The sequence below is a fragment of the Dryas octopetala genome, chromosome 7, assembly GCF_963921425.1.
Source record: "Dryas octopetala chromosome 7, drDryOcto1.1, whole genome shotgun sequence".
In the NCBI taxonomy this organism is placed as follows: domain Eukaryota; kingdom Viridiplantae; phylum Streptophyta; class Magnoliopsida; order Rosales; family Rosaceae; genus Dryas; species Dryas octopetala.
In genome coordinates this window covers 9,739,370-9,757,435 of record NC_141372.1, presented here as the reverse complement: position 1 = coordinate 9,757,435, position 18,066 = coordinate 9,739,370, and the positions used below count along the sequence as shown (strand labels likewise).

At 37.3% G+C, this 18,066-nt stretch overlaps 3 protein-coding genes and 1 pseudogene across 4 annotated transcripts; 2 read left to right on the top strand and 2 right to left on the bottom strand.

Moving 5' to 3' along the window:
• Window positions 1–3,369: 3,369 nt before the first annotated feature.
• Window positions 3,370–6,272, top strand: LOC147279481 (5'-adenylylsulfate reductase-like 4). The gene is made up of 4 exons (XM_086250858.1): window positions 3,370–3,909; window positions 4,565–4,752; window positions 4,848–4,972; window positions 5,374–6,272. The coding sequence occupies exons 1-4, from the start codon at window positions 3,724–3,726 to the stop codon at window positions 5,826–5,828; spliced, it is 954 nt and encodes a 317-aa protein (XP_086106984.1). The 5' UTR covers window positions 3,370–3,723; the 3' UTR covers window positions 5,829–6,272.
• Window positions 6,273–6,954: 682 nt separating this feature from the next.
• LOC147279480 (melanoma-associated antigen G1-like protein) lies at window positions 6,955–10,307 on the bottom strand. Its single transcript, XM_086252303.1, has 6 exons — window positions 10,204–10,307; window positions 9,838–10,084; window positions 9,384–9,536; window positions 8,936–9,041; window positions 8,709–8,823; window positions 6,955–7,277 (listed from the first exon to the last, which is right to left on the bottom strand). Exons 1-6 carry the CDS (start codon window positions 10,249–10,251, stop codon window positions 7,242–7,244), a joined length of 705 nt encoding a protein of 234 aa, XP_086108429.1. The 5' UTR covers window positions 10,252–10,307; the 3' UTR covers window positions 6,955–7,241.
• A 2,144-nt stretch (window positions 10,308–12,451) lies between these two features.
• LOC147279479 (14-3-3 protein 7-like) lies at window positions 12,452–14,615 on the top strand (annotated as a pseudogene). The gene is made up of 6 exons (XR_015123441.1): window positions 12,452–12,756; window positions 13,252–13,339; window positions 13,444–13,560; window positions 13,694–13,842; window positions 14,174–14,208; window positions 14,334–14,615. The product of XR_015123441.1 is annotated as a 14-3-3 protein 7-like (transcript).
• LOC147279478 (uncharacterized) lies at window positions 14,567–17,147 on the bottom strand. Its single transcript, XM_086251591.1, has 4 exons — window positions 16,227–17,147; window positions 15,096–15,188; window positions 14,932–14,999; window positions 14,567–14,838 (listed from the first exon to the last, which is right to left on the bottom strand). The coding sequence occupies exons 1-4, from the start codon at window positions 16,860–16,862 to the stop codon at window positions 14,688–14,690; spliced, it is 948 nt and encodes a 315-aa protein (XP_086107717.1). The 5' UTR covers window positions 16,863–17,147; the 3' UTR covers window positions 14,567–14,687.
• Between the last annotated feature and the right edge of the window lie 919 nt (window positions 17,148–18,066).

Sequence of the window (18,066 nt, the reverse complement as noted above, 5' to 3'; positions counted from 1 at the left end):
CTTGTATAGTCTTGATATCAAGGAGTAGCTACTGTGATTCCTTTCTACTAGCCAATAGATAGAAAAAAAAAAAAAAAAAAAAAGGAAGGACAGAAAAGAAAAACTTGATGCATTTATCACCAACATGATATGTTTTGTTAGTATTTTTGGAAAACACACATATTTTGTTTAAAACCTAAATTCTTCTTACATAATAATTATCTAATAGTTGTCATGAAGAAACACTGAAATATCTTTTAACTTAAAACCTTTTAACTTAAAACGAGTGATGTTATATGCACACTACATTTTCTCTTACTACACACCTTTTAACATGTGCAATGGTAGTGTTAATTTCAAGTTATTGACTTTATGGAAGAAAAATGGTTTGCAATAGAGAGTCAATGTTAAAAATTGAATTGCAATGGATGTCAAAATTCAAGATGCATGTCAAAAAATTGATATGAAAATTGTAAATTGACCTCACAAATGCCAAGAGAACAACCGGCTCAACTTAAGAAATCAGTCCCATAGGAGGAAAGAGAATGAACAAGTGGCATGCTTTGATTGGCAAAGAAGCTGCCCCCTGCCCCACCCTATTTTTGACTTACACTAGCAGATGGCTATGGCCTCCACGTGGAAGTACAATATTGGGCCATTTTAAATATTGTCCGCATGCAACTCACTTGATTAATGTATATAATTAGTTAATATATATTAATCTATCTAACTAATATATAACTAGACTAACTAATTAATATAGCTAGTTAAAATATATAAATTATGGTTTTTATTAATATGTTTTTTATTTTATACTTTATAATGTAAAATTTAGAAATTTAAAATTAGGTGTTAATTTAAAATTATTTAAAAATATTAAATATTGAACTCATTTGAAAGATCTAATTGAGATATTTTCAATGGTATAATTTATAAAATAATTAAGTTTTTAATTTTTAATTTGTAAAAGATTATACAAAAATATTAAAAAACGTATAGGTATTGATTTATGCAATTGACTTGAACCATTGCAGCAAAACAGTTTCATGTCAAGTCAATAATTGCCACAGTTGGAAAATAAGAGTCAATATGATTGAACTGAATTGCCAATTGACACCCACCATTGCATATACTCTTTCACCTTTTTAAAATTTGTAATTTCTCATAACACATCCCTCACAGTAACAAACTATCCCTATTACTAGGGCTGAGAATGGGTCGGTCTTTACCTGACAACCGACTTTAAAAAGTCAATTCGGTTGGTATCACCCAACTTGTTAAAGTCAGTTCAAATGTTGGTTTTGAAAACAGGTCAGACAACTGACCTGACTCATGCAACCGACTTTTTAAAAAACATGTGGGCCTTTGGAGTTTGTCGTTGGGCTGTGTGTGTGTGAAATGTGAATTGTGATTGTTTAAAACAAAACCCAGGCCCAAGTCCAACCTATCTCTATCTCTCACTTGTCTCTCACTCTCATCTCTTCGATTTCTTATCTCCTCTATTAGTCTCTCATCTTCTCTCATCAATTAGTCATCTCTCTCTCTCGCTAGCGACCAAGAACTTTGTTGCGCTCATCAACGGCAACATCGACCACAACGCCGACCTCCCCCCTATGCTCAACTCGTCACTCTCTCTGTCTCTCAGAATCTCAATTGCCCTAATTCCTAAAATCCTTAATCTTCTAATCAGGAATCCTATAAATCAATCTCTCTCCTCAGTCTTGTAGTGTATCAGTGTATGTAGATTCTATGTTGGTTGTTATTTGAGTGTTTTCAATTTTTTTGGGTTTTTATGTTTGAAGGCTCAAGATTTGATTTAGTTCTTAATCTTTTTCTTTTCTTTTTAAGTACATGCAGTGGCACAGTTCAACCCTCTTGATCCATATTAGATGATTATATTCTGATCAAAGTATTGAAAATGGTCCTCCGTATATTGTTTACAGTTAGCAAACATCATATTTTTAGAAGCTCTGTTGAGTATAATTTGTTGTTTGTGTTGTGAAGAAAAAAAAAAAAAACATAGTCCGCCCTATATCATAACTGACCTGACTAGTATAATTTTGCTCTCCAAATTATTACACTTGTATCTGTTTGATCCATAGACTTCTAATTTAGAACATTAAGGACTCTGACTTTTTTAATTTTGTCAATTGAGGTTATTCCGTTAATTTACACATTTTTCATCCAAATTTAGCTGGAAATGAAGGAGGAAAAAATGGTGCACAATGGAAAAATGGTAAGATCTAAATGGAAAAGACTATTTTGCCATTAAAAATGACCTCACGTGATTGACACATAGTGCTATACAAATGGAAATTTGGATGAAAAATGTGTAAATTGACGAAATAACCTCAATTGGCAAAATTGAAAAAGTCAAAGTCTTTAATTTTCTAAATTAAAAATCTAATGACTAAACTGATATAAGTGTAATAGTCTATAACTGATACAAGTGTAATAATCTATGGAGTAAAATGACATTAATCCCTAACAAAAATGTTATAATAGCATTTAGTTGGTTGAACTTTATTTATTCCACTATTATTAATTAATTTGTTTTAGGCATAAATTCAATTTAGACACATAACTATATATGCTATTTCAACGGGGTCCACGAATTTTCAAATATTTCAAATATATACCTGATTTATTATGTAAATTGAAAAATGAAATTATGTCCATCAATTTATTGAGAGATCAGTTAAATGTTAGCTTGGCTTTTGCTAATAGGGATTAATTGGTGACGTGACACCTACTCAGCATACATTTCCCGCCAAATGAGCAACACATGTCCACTTGACACGGACCCACACACCCATCACCTTTTTTCCGTTCGTCGAACGCTCTCCTGACCATTTAGTCTCCAAAAAACATCACGTTTTTCCCCAAATTCGAATATAAATCCCCACTTGTGTTCAATGAGCGAGAAAGAGATGATGAATTTGTGAACCCGTGTCAGGGGTTAGGTGGACCTGTGTCGCTCATTTGGTGGGAAATGAGCGACACAAGTCCACCTAACCCCTGACACAGGCCCACAAACTCTCTCTCTCTCTCTCTCTATTATTATTAAATTGTGGGCTCATATCGCTCATTTGGCGGAAAATGTTTGCTGAGATAGCGCTACGTCGCCAAGTAATCCCGGTCAGCAAAAATCAAGTTGTCATTTAACTGATCTCTCAACGAATCAATGGACAGAAATTCATTTTTCAATTTAGATAATAGATCGGGTGTATATTTAAAATATTTTAAAATTCATGGACCATGTTGAAATAGCTTATATAGTTATGTGTCTAAATTGAATTTATGCCTTTGTTTATGATAAAATGGCCGTGCAAGACCAACTGATAGACAAAAGCAAAACACATACGCACGCGCGCGCGCGCGAGTGTGAGGCAATAACTCACCGATATCTCCACGACTCCACCCCCATAACACCCAAAGCTTAGCGTCCTTTCTTGGCTTCTTCCAATTCGAAACAAACCAGACCCAAATCCAAACCATCAATTGAAACCCCTCCTCCCCAAACCCCAAATTAAACAATCCAATCCAATCCAAACCAATCCCCTTATCCTCACAACACAGGCCTCGACGCTAAAATGCGCCGGGCTTTCTCTCCATGGTCCCTCTCTTCCTCAATCGCCGTCGCCATGTTTCATAGCACCTCCCATTTTTAGGGTTTCTTCTTCTTTTCTCGTTTGTTTTATTTTTTTATTTGCTGTTTGGGGGTGGGGGTGGGGGTGAATCTTGATGGGGATTAGGGTTTGGGAAAGTGTTGGGATCCTGATATTGATAGTTTGGGCCCGCCTAACGTGCGCCGCCGAACTCGTCTCTTGCCCGACGGAGTCCGTCACGGACGCGATCTTTGGCTTCCGAGATTCTTATTGCCCCGCAAACGGCGGTATCGGATCCATTGATTCTGTTGGTGTTATCGTGGTACTTTTTTTTTTTTGGCTTAAATTATTGAATTTTTAGTTTTTGGTGGTTTGTATTCCTTAAAATTTTATGGCTCTTAGGGGAATGGATATAATATTGAGAATTGTAAATTTGTTGCTTATTTGGGTTTGAGGTCGGATTAGGGAGATGACATTTCTCGGATTCTCTGAACTTTTTTGAAGTTCTTAGTTTTTGACGTTACAATTAAGAACTGGTAAATTCATAACGCAATTGTCATTGTAAAACACCAAATGGGTCATACCCATTTCTAAAATGATGCTCAGAGAGAGCTGGCTGCCTCTACCTGAAATGGGTTCATTCAAAGACTGCCGTTTCAAAGAGGATGATTGCAGGCTCTTGAGTTTCGGTGCATTTGCATTCAGAAGTGCTTTCAAAACTCGATGGCTAGATAATAGAAACTGTTATGTTTATAAAAATTCAAAAGATGAATCTGCAAGGTGAAAGTAACCTAATATTTAACTTGTATCACAATTCCTTATTTTAATCTAGTGCTGAGATGATTCAGTAAGCAACTAAGCATTGATAACTTAATTATTTCAACACTATGTTTTCTCTTGGGTAGTGAACTTTGAAATTGCTGTTCTCTTGAATAAATTTGATTTTCTAATTTTATTTACATTGTGTTGCTTTGAAGGGAGATGAGGGTTCGTTACAAAGGGCATTAAATATGGTACACAAGAATAGTCATGAGTATGTGGCTGTGCTCTTCTATGCATCATGGTGCCCTTTCTCAAGGATGTTTAAACCAACGTTTTCCGTCCTGGCTTCTTTGTATCCTTCCATCCCGCATTTTGCATTTGAAGAATCAGCCATCAGGCCAAGGTTTGTAAATATTTTCATACATATATATGTATATGTATTTGTTCTGAATATTTTGCTTTTAGCATTTGAGAACTTAACTGATTAATTCTTTGCAGTATACTCTCTAAATATGGAGTTCATGGATTTCCTACTCTTTTCATTTTGAATTCTACTATGCGTGTTCGATATCAAGGCTCTCGGACTCCTGGTTCTCTTATTGCTTTCTATAGTGATGTTACTGGTAAGGCTTTTCATTCTGCTGTAGTATTATATTATGATTTTATGAGTTGCCTTTTTATATAATGAATAAGGATAGTTTCCTTGCAAAGAATCAGTCCAAAATCAGTCTTCCTATGATGTATAGTAAGAGAACTTTTTAATTATAAATGAACTGTTTTAGCTTATCCCTGAGTAGGATCTTAACCATCCAATTATCTCCTTAGTAATGCAGAACTTGTTGGTCTCTTTTCTGTAATCTTAATTTCAGCTTTTCAGGCTTACCATTATTTACCTTATGGGAAAAAAAAAATAATAATAAATTCAGGCTTTCCATTTTTTAATTCACTTTTTGTCTTTGTGTTTATCTTATGGAAAAACTGGTTTTCATGTGGACTAAATATTGACCATAGTGCATGGATGTAGGCATCAAGACTGTATCATTGGATCAATTGTCACTGGAAAAAATCGGACACTCAGTAAATCATGACAAGCGTGATAGCACTGAGTCGGAAAGCTGCCCGTTCTCATGGGCAAGATCTCCAGAGAATTTGCTTCGGCAAGAAACATATTTAGCTCTGGCCTCCGCTTTTGTGCTTCTGAGATTGCTGTACTTATTTTTTCCTACTCTGCTTTCGTTTGCTCAATGTGCATGGAGAAGGCATATCCGAAACCGAAGATTGGGGAGCTTGTTGGAGCACCCATTGGCCTATCTAAAGCGGGCAGTACAGTTATTTAATTCTCTAAAAGAGCCTTGCAAGAGGAGTAATTTGCAGGAGGGAGCAATGAACGCCAGGGTGTGGGCTTCCAAGTCGCTTGCGACAGTTTCCATTGGGGATGCAAGCACCAGCAGGGATATTGCAGTGACTGAATGCTGTTGACTGTTATCTGGACAGACTTTGATGCTCCCATGAACAGTGAGGCTGCAGATTGTGTTGTGCTAGAAGCTTTGTTTAAAAAAATCACCTCAACACCCTTGATTATCTTGCATCAGAGGTGAAATGTCATTGTATCTTGTTTCTGTAGTGGTTCATTCCTTGTTTATAGGTTCCAATATGTTTTATCATTCAAATTGCTGAATTTGGACCGCAATTTTTGAATAGGTATAATATTTTAGTAAACCCTTTCATGTGCCACTCTCATGGGCTTTATGTTCAGTGTTTGTCAAAGGATTGTGAGGTGGATTGTAGCTTAGAAATTTCTGATCTTTTCTAACGGAGATGGTAAATCGTGTATGATCCTATATACTGCATTGGGCTTGATTGTATTGAAAGTGAGATGCAAGTTCTCTTCTAATAGAAAAGAAAATAGCACCTTCCATGAAATATCTAGAGGCAATTTGCCTCGAATTAAATTATAGCAATTGCTCAGAATAGTCGGCAACCGTATCAATGATGATTAGCTGAGGGGTGGCAGCATTCAATACTCACATGCCATTTATGAACCACAGGCTCCATTCACAGATTCACATGGTGACATATCATATCATGGATTCAAGTAAAAACACCAATGGGGTTTGTACAGATTTTCTTGTATGTGGGGAGCCACGTATAATTATTCATTGACTTTGGTGGTGGCATATACTTTATGATAGTATACTTGAAACTAACTATTAACCTAACTTTCTATATCTCAATTGACGGACAATATTACATTTGTTCATCACTGGGTCTACTTAGGCTCTCATTTATTTTAGGTACATCAGTTGGTAAACAAAGTAGGATCATTTCAATGATAACCTAGCATTTACAAAAAGGGTTCAAATCTCGCCTTTAGAATCTTCAATAAAAAGAAAAATACCATTGGCCCTTGCAAGTGCAACTAGCCCACGTATCATAACGTTATGACCTTAACCACGTATTTTTATGGAATTATCTTAATGCAACAGTGAGCGTATTATTTTTTACTTTACGGCTGATTATTTTCATAGTGCAATTGAAAGTGATTATTCTCACGGCACATCAATACCAAACTACTGGGTTCAAGTTCTAGATACAATCGATACCACAGAGCAAACTGCAAACATAATTGAAGCCCTTGGGTTAACAGGATATAAACAAAATAAACAAAAAGAACGTAGCATGGGTGGGTTATGTCAGCTGCTGCATTTGCCAATCTCCTACACATATCAAGCAGGGACTTCCTCACACCATTTGTCATTTATACAAGAAGCAAAATGGAAGGCATCTCATGACATTATAAGCTTTCCCTTAGAAGAGACAAAGTCGTATGGCAGAAAAATGGAACCATGAAACCATAACTCATACAGTCAGATCCAAGTTGGCAGCATGGCACTAGTCAACATCCACATCAACATCTTTATTCACAATCTGCCAGGGCAAAAGTTCCTTCAGAATGGCATACAAGCAAATAGATAACATAGCATAATCAAGACTTTCTTTTTTCTTTTTGAAGAGTTTAAGCAAATAAATTTTACTTGCTATAAAGAATTAGATATAATTAGACACGGAAAGCTCTCAGATTTGATAGAAGCTAAAAGATGTGCAAGTCACAGAACTATGGAAGCAATGCATTTTGAAAAACCACAAGCACAAAGCAAGACTTCTCCCAAGCTAATTTATGAGAACAATCTAACAGTGATGGAGATAAGTGGCAGCACCCTAACAAAAAAATCTACCAAAGGCGTGGAAAAGAAGGCTCTAAGCCAAAACCATAATTTGGCGTATGCTGGATGATGTTGGGGTTGCCTACTTGGGACCTTGCATAATTTGGTTGTTTCGATTATTGGCTGTTCTTATGTGGGCTTTACTGCAGCTGTACAACAGCAACCCAAGAGTTTTTATTAATACTTTTCTTGTGATGCACCTAGTCTTTGATTGGTGTCTTTTACGCTATTATTATAAGAATGTAAACATTTCTTTTGGGATATGAATGAGTTTACAGAATTTTTCAGCAGCAAATGCTTCTCTCTAGGATTGTGTGATGCCTAAGGTCTCCAGGAGTAATTCCTAAAACCGACTAGTGAGATGCTAGTAGTCTCTACCATCTTGTAATTTTCTATTCCTGTTCCTTCAACTTTCTTCTTGTTCTTTACTCCCATCACAAACCCAAGTTGAACAAACAGTAGCATTCCCTCATTGTCCTACATCAAACATTTTGTATAACATATTCCTATTCTCAGACTACTTGGTTACCTGTATCAATATCTAAAATGGTTCCACTTTAATCTTATATTTGTTCTAAATAATTGGCTAGAATTTAAGCAGCTAAAACGAGAAAGAAAATCTTCTCCTATATTTTCTTTTGCTCCTGCCCACGCCTTTTCTTCCTCTTTGTTGGCTTTCATGTGCTGGCCGCAGTCAACTCTAATAAAACTTGTTGAATTTAAGAATAGAGAACCAACGTGTACATTTTCAACTTCCTTAAATTTGAGCTCCACTGTTTTCTTTAACTTCTTCAGAAATCTACATTGCTGATTTCATGCCTCCCTCTACAGCACTACCTTGCACAAACTTTCATGTTTTGTTTCTCTTTGTTGATTCTCTCAATTAGATGGATGGGGATGCCAAAACTTTGTACCTCTAATAACCTTATCAATTGACACAAAAGAGGACAGCTTTGTTCATCAATTTGGCAACAGTGCAAGTTGGAACGAGTAAATTATCCAATAAAACTTATTGCCTTGTTAGGAGTTAGGACGATATCTACACATTTCAAATAGAACTCACTTATAGCTACAAAAGAATACATAATCATGAACGAATTATAACACAATTATATACTTGATCGCTAAATGATACCTGTGATATGTATCTTTTAATGCTTTCACTAACTGGCGCATCTAAAGCTCTCTCAGCAAGCTCATATAACAAAGTATTTCCTTCTGGTCCGCTTACTTTGTCCTTCTGCAAATATCTAAAATAAAGAACAAAACTTGAGACAGATACCTACAGTTGGTCAACAATATACTATCATGGCATTCAAAAGAACTGAAAAAGGGCAATTCATCCTAGTAGAAAAGTCTAACCTTTGCTGGACAAGTGCCTCCAGTGCTTGTTTTAAGTTTCCTAGGACTGGATGGCTTTCATTGCTTTCATCCAGTCCCATCCGTCTCAAATGATGCCAAAGATTCTCTGCAGTTCCACCAGGACAACAAGAGTAGGTTCTCTCACAGTAAGACACCAGGTAACAAAAAAAAAAGGAACAATTGCCTACATTGATTTTTAGTAATTTTTAAGACAAGAGGTGATGATGCCACATCTGTCACATTTTGCTAGACAATCTCATTATATCAAGGAGCGCCCACTAAGAAGAACACTGAAATGTTTTAACGGTGTAGGATACACCGAAGAATTTGCCTAAAAAATAAGCAGCTCCGAATCAAATTGTTCTGCCAACTATCCTGGCATCTTCCCTTTCACAAATTTCAAACTTGTAAACTTACAAGTATAAAACAAGCCAACAAACAGCCATACCTTCGGTAATTTTGCCACCAGAAATATGCACAATACTCAGCACAACAAAAGTGAAACCAGTGAGATGGGCCCCATTATCATCCTCAACAAACTTCTTATACACATCAGCAGGAAGCTTACTCAGGATAACATAGGATTTTGCCTCTGCTACACCTGAATGACGCATTGATAAAATCATCAAAACTCAAAACTCCAACCCTCAAATTATTGATGTGTACTACAAACTGTGCACAATAGAAGTTGCATCAAACGGAACCATATCACCTATAATTGAAAAACCTACATCTGGCTAACACGGGCACATATGGGTATCATCTTAATCCCACATACAAGATTTGTGAACCGCAACAATCAATTATTTTGCAGAGAATAATAGGTAATGCTAAACAAAACCCCAGCCTTGAGCTTAACTACAAACATAATTATCGAAACTTTGAAAGTATTTAAGTCTCACTCTGTTGGGAAAAGCGACCCTGATTAGTGGAAGAAGGGCGAGACCTCTGAAGCTCCCTCATTTCGTAGCCGAAAATGGTGGAGAGCTTCTGTATAGCCTCGTTGATTACGAGCGTAGGGAGATTACGCTGCCGATAGTTTTTGGTGATCAGCTGAGTGAGCTCGTCCCTCTTTATCGGACACCCCGAGTTGTGGTGCGTCTTGAACAGCACGTAGCGGATTACTTCGGCTACAAGCTTGTCCTTTTCCTGATAAAACAAAAACAAAACCAGAAGAAAATTTGGAGCAGTTCAGGCAGGTAATCAAAATTGAAATCTTCGTCTCTGAGACTGAGACTAAGAGTATGTGAATGTGAATGTGAAGGTACCTCTTTGGAGATATCAACTTGAGACAGGTCGTCAAGAGGTTGCGACATTGTCAACCGAATTTGGAGAATATGCGCTCAATCTGAAACCCTAGTCCCCTCACTCGTCCCTGCCCTTTTTCTTGCGCGATCTTCTGGCGGGAAAATAAGGTTCGCGGGTGGGCTTCCAGAGATGGGCTTCTGGGCTGGAGAGTTATTGGGTCGAGTAAAACTGATTTATTGGGCTGATGGGTTGAGTTTTAAAGAACTGTCACTGCTAGAGGTGTATAATGAATCGGCCCGATCCATTTAAAATAGGGTCAATCATACTTTATGCCATATTTGGGTCGGCTTATTTAATAATCAGGTCGGTATGATTTAATTATCTTAAACCTTAAGTTCGACTTGGCCCGTGACCCAAATTCATTCAAGTTCCTATTGTGCCGGATCATAAATGGGCCTATCCGATTGTTTGGTCCATATTTGACAAGTCTCAAGTAGATTAAAGTTTCATATGAGATGCGGATGATACAGTTCATTGTACACCTCTATTGCTCATATTAACAACTTTATGCAGAAAATCTTTAAGACTAACACAAAGTGGTGAGGATAGGGCGGGTAATAGATTAAAGGCTTATTTACATTAATGTCCTCTGAAAGTATATTTTTTCTCACTTTACTCCTTCAAACTTAAATTGTATCACCTTGCCACCTAAACTTTTATCTTTATTACCAATTGCCCGATTCTATTTAATCTGTTAACTTTTCCGTTAAAAAAACTGATGCGGTGCCTACGTATCCAACTTATCATGAGCAAAACATCAGCATTTTTAACGGAAGAGTTAACGGACTACACGAAATCGAGCAATCTGTAACAAATATGAAAATTTAGGTGGCAAAGTGATACGTTATAAGTTTGAAGAGGCAAAGTGATAAAAAATGTATATTTTAAGGAGCATCGGTGAGAATAAGCTTAGATTATAACTAAGATAGGCATAGCTGTATAGCTTTCGGTTCATTTCCATTCAATATAAAAACAAAAAAACAAATTTCTGCCTAAGCTCAAAACGGTAATGAAAGGAAGTTGACATGTAACCAACTAACCATACAAAATGGGACACTGGGACCCACTTGCAGTGCACCACTCTCATTCTCTCAATCTCTCCTCAACAATCAACATCACACCCAACTCCATGCCTCCATATCCCCATGTGATCCATGTTAAAACCTAATTCCATCCAACGGTCCACGTCTCGGTTGATCCTACTACCAGTAACTCCCACTAACCCCAATCCAACGGTCCATTATCAAAGCAGAGCATAGTAATAGCAGTCTCCAAGTTGCCAAAAGCAGAATCTTCACAAAGAGACAGAGGCTATGGAGAAAGAGAGGAAGCAACATGTTTACCAGGCGACGCTTGCTGAGCAAGCCGAAAGATATGATCTTCTTGCATGGACCTACGTATTTTTTTTCTTTTTTCAATGCTCGACGGATTTGCATGCATCTTAGAATATAATAATAAATGCTTTTGATACTCTCCCTATATATATTAATTAATTTGGGTAAGTTGTATTAGGGATAGAAATGTACTGGTCTGCGTTCATTTTTTATATTCCATGCACTAAAGAGTGATTTATGGGTTAATGTTATTAGTATTGTTTTTATTAATTTTTTCTTGGTATTATTTTTTAATATTGGGGTGGGCTTATGTTGTTTTCTTTTCATCGTAATTGGGTGGTGTTACATGTTGTTTTATATTAGAGAATAGAGAAAGGGCAGCTAAGTTGACATTAATTAATTAGATCAAGTTATTCTGTTTTTTGATCCTATCGAAACGAGAGGAAGTGGAAAAGTGAGATACTAATAAATGATTTTAGTGTTTCAAAAAAAAATTCAAAGGTTTGAAAAAAAAAATTTCATAGCACAGTTCTTATGTTTTATGAGTTTATCTCTCTTATCATGTGATGAAAGATATAAATAGGTGTATAAAACCATCCCATGAAAGATGTTTACAAGCATAATTGATTATGTGTGACTACTGACTACTGACAAGAATGATCGCTGAATATGTCATGTACAACAAAGTAAGCAAACCCGGCCCATTCCTTCAGGTCTTATGTTGCATGTAGGAGCAGTTTAGAACATTCTAGGCTTCTAGCTAATATTGGCAGTTTATTTTGATGGATTATTGACTAAGGAGAGTTTAAGAAACTATCCTACAATTGCATATACACGTGCTGCATGAATTATATCTTATTTTCTTGTTCCAGAAATGGTTGAAGGAATGAAGAAAGTTGCTAAGTTGGATGTGGAGTTGACTGTGGAGGATCGAAATTTGGTGTCAGTTGGGTATAAGAATGTCATCGGGGCAAGAAGGGCGTCATGGCGGATTTTGTCTTCCATTGAGCAAAAGGAGGAGGCCAAGGGGAGTGAACAAAATGTGAAAAGGATAAAAGAGTACAGGCAGAGGGTTGAAGATGAGGTTGCGATGATTTGCAATGACATATTATCAGTGATTGATTATCACCTCCTCCCATCTTCAGCAACAGGGGAATCTACAGTTTTTTACCATAAGATGTGAGTGCTAGTATTCTGTTTTTGATCTTCTGCTTGTTGAATTTTAATATTCAGTTGAAATAAAAAATGGAATTCTGGATCATTACTCAATAGACGGAGATGCAAGATTAATTGGAAGTGCCAAAAACTTCAGAAATCTTGTAAGCTAATAACATATTTTCTTTAGCTTTGAGAGAGTTGAATTCTTGCATAGTCCATTATGGTTTGGCTATGCATTGAACAATGATGAAGACCTTGAGTTAACAGGGGTTTTGGGTGCTACTATCTGATTATGGATTTCTTACTTTCGGTGATATTTTTAGCGTTTTAGGTTAGGAGGGATCTTCACTTTAATGCCTATTCGTTTTGACTGACTTTGTTACCATGCAAGTTCATGTTCTGGTTTTCTTTAGCAACAATGTGTTGCTGCTTGTGTGTGTGTGTGTGTGTGTGTGAGAGAGAGAGAGAGAGAGAGAGAGAGTTTTGAGTTATGATCCTTTTTGTTCCCTGGGACAGGAAAGGAGATTACTATCGGTATTTAGCTGAATTTAAAGCGGGTGATAGTCGTAAAGAAGCTGCTGAGCATTCACTTAAAGCCTATGATGTATGCTTAATTCAGCTTCCTTTTCTTTCTTTTCTTTTGTTTATTTTGCTATGTACTGATATACCAAGAATTAGATTGTAATGAAATTTTGCGTATGTGCTCAGACTGCCACTGCTACTGCTGCTTCTGAGTTCTGAGTTGCCCCCAACTCATCCAATCAGACTTGGTCTGGCCCTAAACTTCTCCGTTTTTTTCTATGAAATTCTTAACTCCCCTGACAGGTGTGCCCAAGTCTCCCTCCCTAGTCCCTACCTAAAAAAAATTCCTTCCCAAACTTTTATGTCCTTCAGTGTTTACTTCTACTGTACTGAGTCACCACTTGGTGTGCTTCATTTGCAACTATGCACCATGCAGGGCCTGTCATCTAGCTAAGCAGGCATCTGATGAGGCTATTGCAGAACTTTACAGCCTCAATGAAGAAGCCTACAAGGACAGCACCCTTATTATGCAACTTCTCAGGGATAATCTCACATTGTGGACCTCAGATCTGCCAGAGGAGGGAGGTAATCTTATGAGTCATTTCCTCTCCTAGCTTCTCCATTGTTTTGTAGATTTATATTTTGGAGGTCTGATATCAAATAACAAGGATTTTTAGGCATGTTTAGCACTATAGTAACCACGGATGCACGGTATGTTTTTTCTGGATATACATCTCTCATTCACCGAGTTACAATTTTTTTCATAGTTTATTTCAAGAACTATGTCCCCCATCTGATTATGTTTTCTGCCTAAACAATTTTTTGTTGTTGCTTGGTAATGGAATAATAAATCAGTCTTTTATTCTGAGTTCATTCATTTAATTCATAATTGATGATTCTTTGATTGAATTGTCAGGTGAGCAACCTAAAGTTGATGAATCCCATCCAGAGGTATTTACTGAAAGTTAAATAAAAATTTTGCCATAACAAAGTGCAGTGTTTTCTTCTGGTTTCTGTTTGTTAAATTGTCTTATTTTCCTTCTTGAGTTAATTACTAATTAGTGTACAATTTGCAGAAGTAGATGGGATTGTAAGAGTTTGGGACTGGGTTCGTCGATGGAGCAAACGTAGGGCGTTACTCACTGAATTAGCGAGTTTGTAGCACAGGGCTTGTATGTACCATCTATTTAAGCATTAACAGAATCCACTACACTTTTTATGCAGCAATAATTGTGGCCTATTGTTGTGCCTTGAAATGAATCTACTTATTGTTTGTTGTACAACATGTCCAGACTTGAGCTGGGTAGACTTGTGTAACACTTGTCTTCAATAAAACAAACATGTGCTTCGTGCTTTCACTGTAAATGGGTGAACAATCGCATAAATTTTCCCATGTGGGATGAAAAGTTTGATTACAATATTGAATGTCTTCATGTCAGTGATTGTGGTTTTTGATGTTTAGGCTGCAAATCATCGACTAAAAATGACTTGACGTGCTTGTTGAACTCCTTCGCCTTTTCTACATTGATTGCATGCCCTGCATCTTTGATTACTACAAGCCGAGCATTGTCCCCCAAGTGCCTATGTTTTCCCAAATGAATTGAAATTTCAGAACGAATGACTAAACAAATATGCACTTGGTCAAGACTCAAGCATCAGAATTCAGAAACTCACCTTTTTAATTTGTGAGCAAATTCTAGAGGGAAAACTTGGTCATGTTCTCCCCAGATTATAAGGGTAGGCTGTGAGAGGAGTAAAAGAGATTTTTAGATTTATTATTATTGTTATTTTTGTTATTATTTTGCAGAAAAGGAAGAAGACAAAGGTAAAAACAGAACCTGAGGAATCTTGGGGAGGTCTGAAAGTGTTCGGTTTTTGGGGATGGCCCGGATCAAATCTTTCTTCTCTTCCACGTGTTCGGTGAACATTGCCTGCCCATTTCACCAAATTTTGAGTCCAACAATTTAAAAATTATGAGATCGGGATTTTTATTATCATTTCAAAGTTGAGAAGCTTATTGGTATAACTGAAACTCAAAGCATGCACCAATCAGTTGCAGGCAATAAAATCCCTTAAAGGCTGTCAAGCCTGTCTGCCAAACCATGTTGACCCGATAAATTTTCTTTATTCCATCATTGGTAGTTGATTTTCATGAGTCATGGGCAGTTGGGCACCTGTATGCTTATATTTATACGATTCAATTATATGTTTGATTCATGTAGTTTGACTTTATTTCACTTAAGTTCTTAGAATTTAAAAATTTACAATTGCACTCTTGTAGTTTGATATAGTTTGCAATTAAAGACATAACTCGACTCCACTAATTCTTTTTTTACAAAATGATGATGTAGCAACACAAGAGAGCCACGCACATTACACTTTTAATCCCTGTGGTTAACCCAATATCATATCACATATTTTATCCTTATGATTTGTCTTGATTTTCAATTATCCCTTCTACGTGTTGCCACATTTAGTTCTTGGTCACAAATTTAGACAAAATTGAGTTTTAATATTTTATCTTTGATTGCCAACTAAATTAAATTATAACGATACAATTACAAATATTTAACTTACATGAACTTGGAAGTAAAAATCAATCAAAATACGGAAACCAAAAATATAATTTAACATTTTAACCTATTATATAGTAGTATTAGCACGCACGTGATCCATCATTTATTAAAGAAAAATGTGTTTTCTTGGTGATGGGAAAAATTCCACAATTCGCAGCATCACATATGCCAAATAATAAAATGTGAGAATTTTTGTGTTGGAGAAATTCAATCTTAAATGTCTGAATTTAGTAATTTATGAATATTATACTTGGAAGTATAAATATGTGGTTCATCTATATTATAACACAATTATTAGTAACATGCAATCCAAATATTTGAGGTGTTTAAGGGCATGAATGAATAATTAGCTTAGCTTAATGAGGATTATGAAACTAAACACTAGTAGTGTACCTGAATGAAATCCATGAGCAAGCAAGAGGGCAAGAAGCTCATGATTAGTGGCTTGAAGAAAGTGTACCTGACCAACTCCCTCAGCTTCGCCGGCGTTTGCGGCACCAAAATCCCCGCCGCCTCCTCCAAGTCCGAAACCCTAAACACCCCCTCCCTCAAGTCCTTCTCCTCCATGCACACCGCCGCGCAGCAGATCACCACCCTCTCCACCGCCTCCGCGTACTTCGCCGCCAGGCTGTACCCAACAAACCCACCGTAGCTCAGCCCCACCAGGCTGAACCGCCCAACAGCGTGGGCCTCCATCACCCGCATCACGCACTCGGCTTGGACCGCCTCAGACCGGTCCGGCCGGGCCGTGGAGGACTCGCCGAAGAAGAGGAGGTCCGGGACGTAGACGTTGAAGTGGGGGGTGACGTGGCGGAGGAGGTCGGCGAACTGCCACATTGCGTTGACGCCGAGGCCGTGGATGAGGAGGAGGTTGGGGCTGGAGGGTTTGGGGGTTTTGGGGACCCAGCAGTGCATGACGGTGTTGAACCCGTCTTCGAGGTCCGTGACGGCGGGTCGGAGCCCCGACCGGGTGAAACCGGACCGGTAGCATGAGTTCTTTGACTCAGTGAAGCTGAAGCATGATGACATTTAATTAATTTTGAAATTTGGGTTTTTGGAGAAATGTGTGGAAATGAAAACTTGTTGAGTTGTTGTGTACTTGTGTGTGGAAATGGGTTTTTGACTCACTACTACTTTGTTGTGTGTGGTGGTGATTTGGGTACTAATTGGGTGTACTGAGTACTAAGTGGGTGGTGAGGGGTGTGATGAAGAAGGACAGGTTCCAGAGACTACGTATACAAGGTTGTTCAAAGCATATAAAGAAAATTAAGAAGAGGATGGGGAAGTAGGTAGAGGGAGCATGCCCATAATTCAGACTTTCAGAGCCATGGGCAAAAATATGGACAAAAATATGGAAACCCCAATTAATAGAACAAAAATGGTTGAGATGGCATGGACAATAACATCTGGATCACATGACACATGCTTCATGGGGATTTCATTTTTTCTTTTTTTCATTCTATCATTTTTTTGTCCTATGCATAAATAATGTTGGTGGTTTATTTATTTATTATTACAAAGCAATCCAGCTTTTTTGTGGATTATTAGAGTTTAATAATATAACTCAAATTCTAGCTCAAGAGTCGAGCGGTCATCTTAGTTGGGTTATTGACTTCAGTCTTTAGGTACCTTTTTTTTTTTTTTGGCCATAGTCTTTAGGTACCTTAAAAGAGTGAAAAGTGAAAACATGTTTTTGTGCAATTAACCATACTCTTTGAGACTTAAGTTTTATGGACGTAGCCAACAACACAGTGCTAGAACCAAGTTAAACCTATTCTTTTTTGCTTGATTTTCAGTTTTTATTTATTTTTATTATTATTGAATTTTAGCAAACCATTTATTAATTAAATGCTCCTAGAGCCAGCAAGGTCCATTACACTACTGGTGGTCTAATGAGCTGCCTACATTAAGGAGCATTTAGTGATAATACATCAGCACTAGTGACTACACCATGTGTCATGGGCTCACTTTTTACCGCAGCGAAATTTGCCCGTGCAGCACTAAGATTCTTCTAAATCAAGGCCAGCCACCCTTTCTCTATGCTCTTTTCAAGATTTAGACTCATTCGTTACCTTCTCAAGGTTTGCCAATAAGAACTACTCATCTCGAGTCTCGCTTGTAGCGACTATACGATTGCTTCCTTGTGCCAAGGTTCTCAACCAAGATACTCGCCCCATCGATAGGTCCTTATGACACCGTCATTCCATTCTCACATGTCGAGTCTTACTTTGTT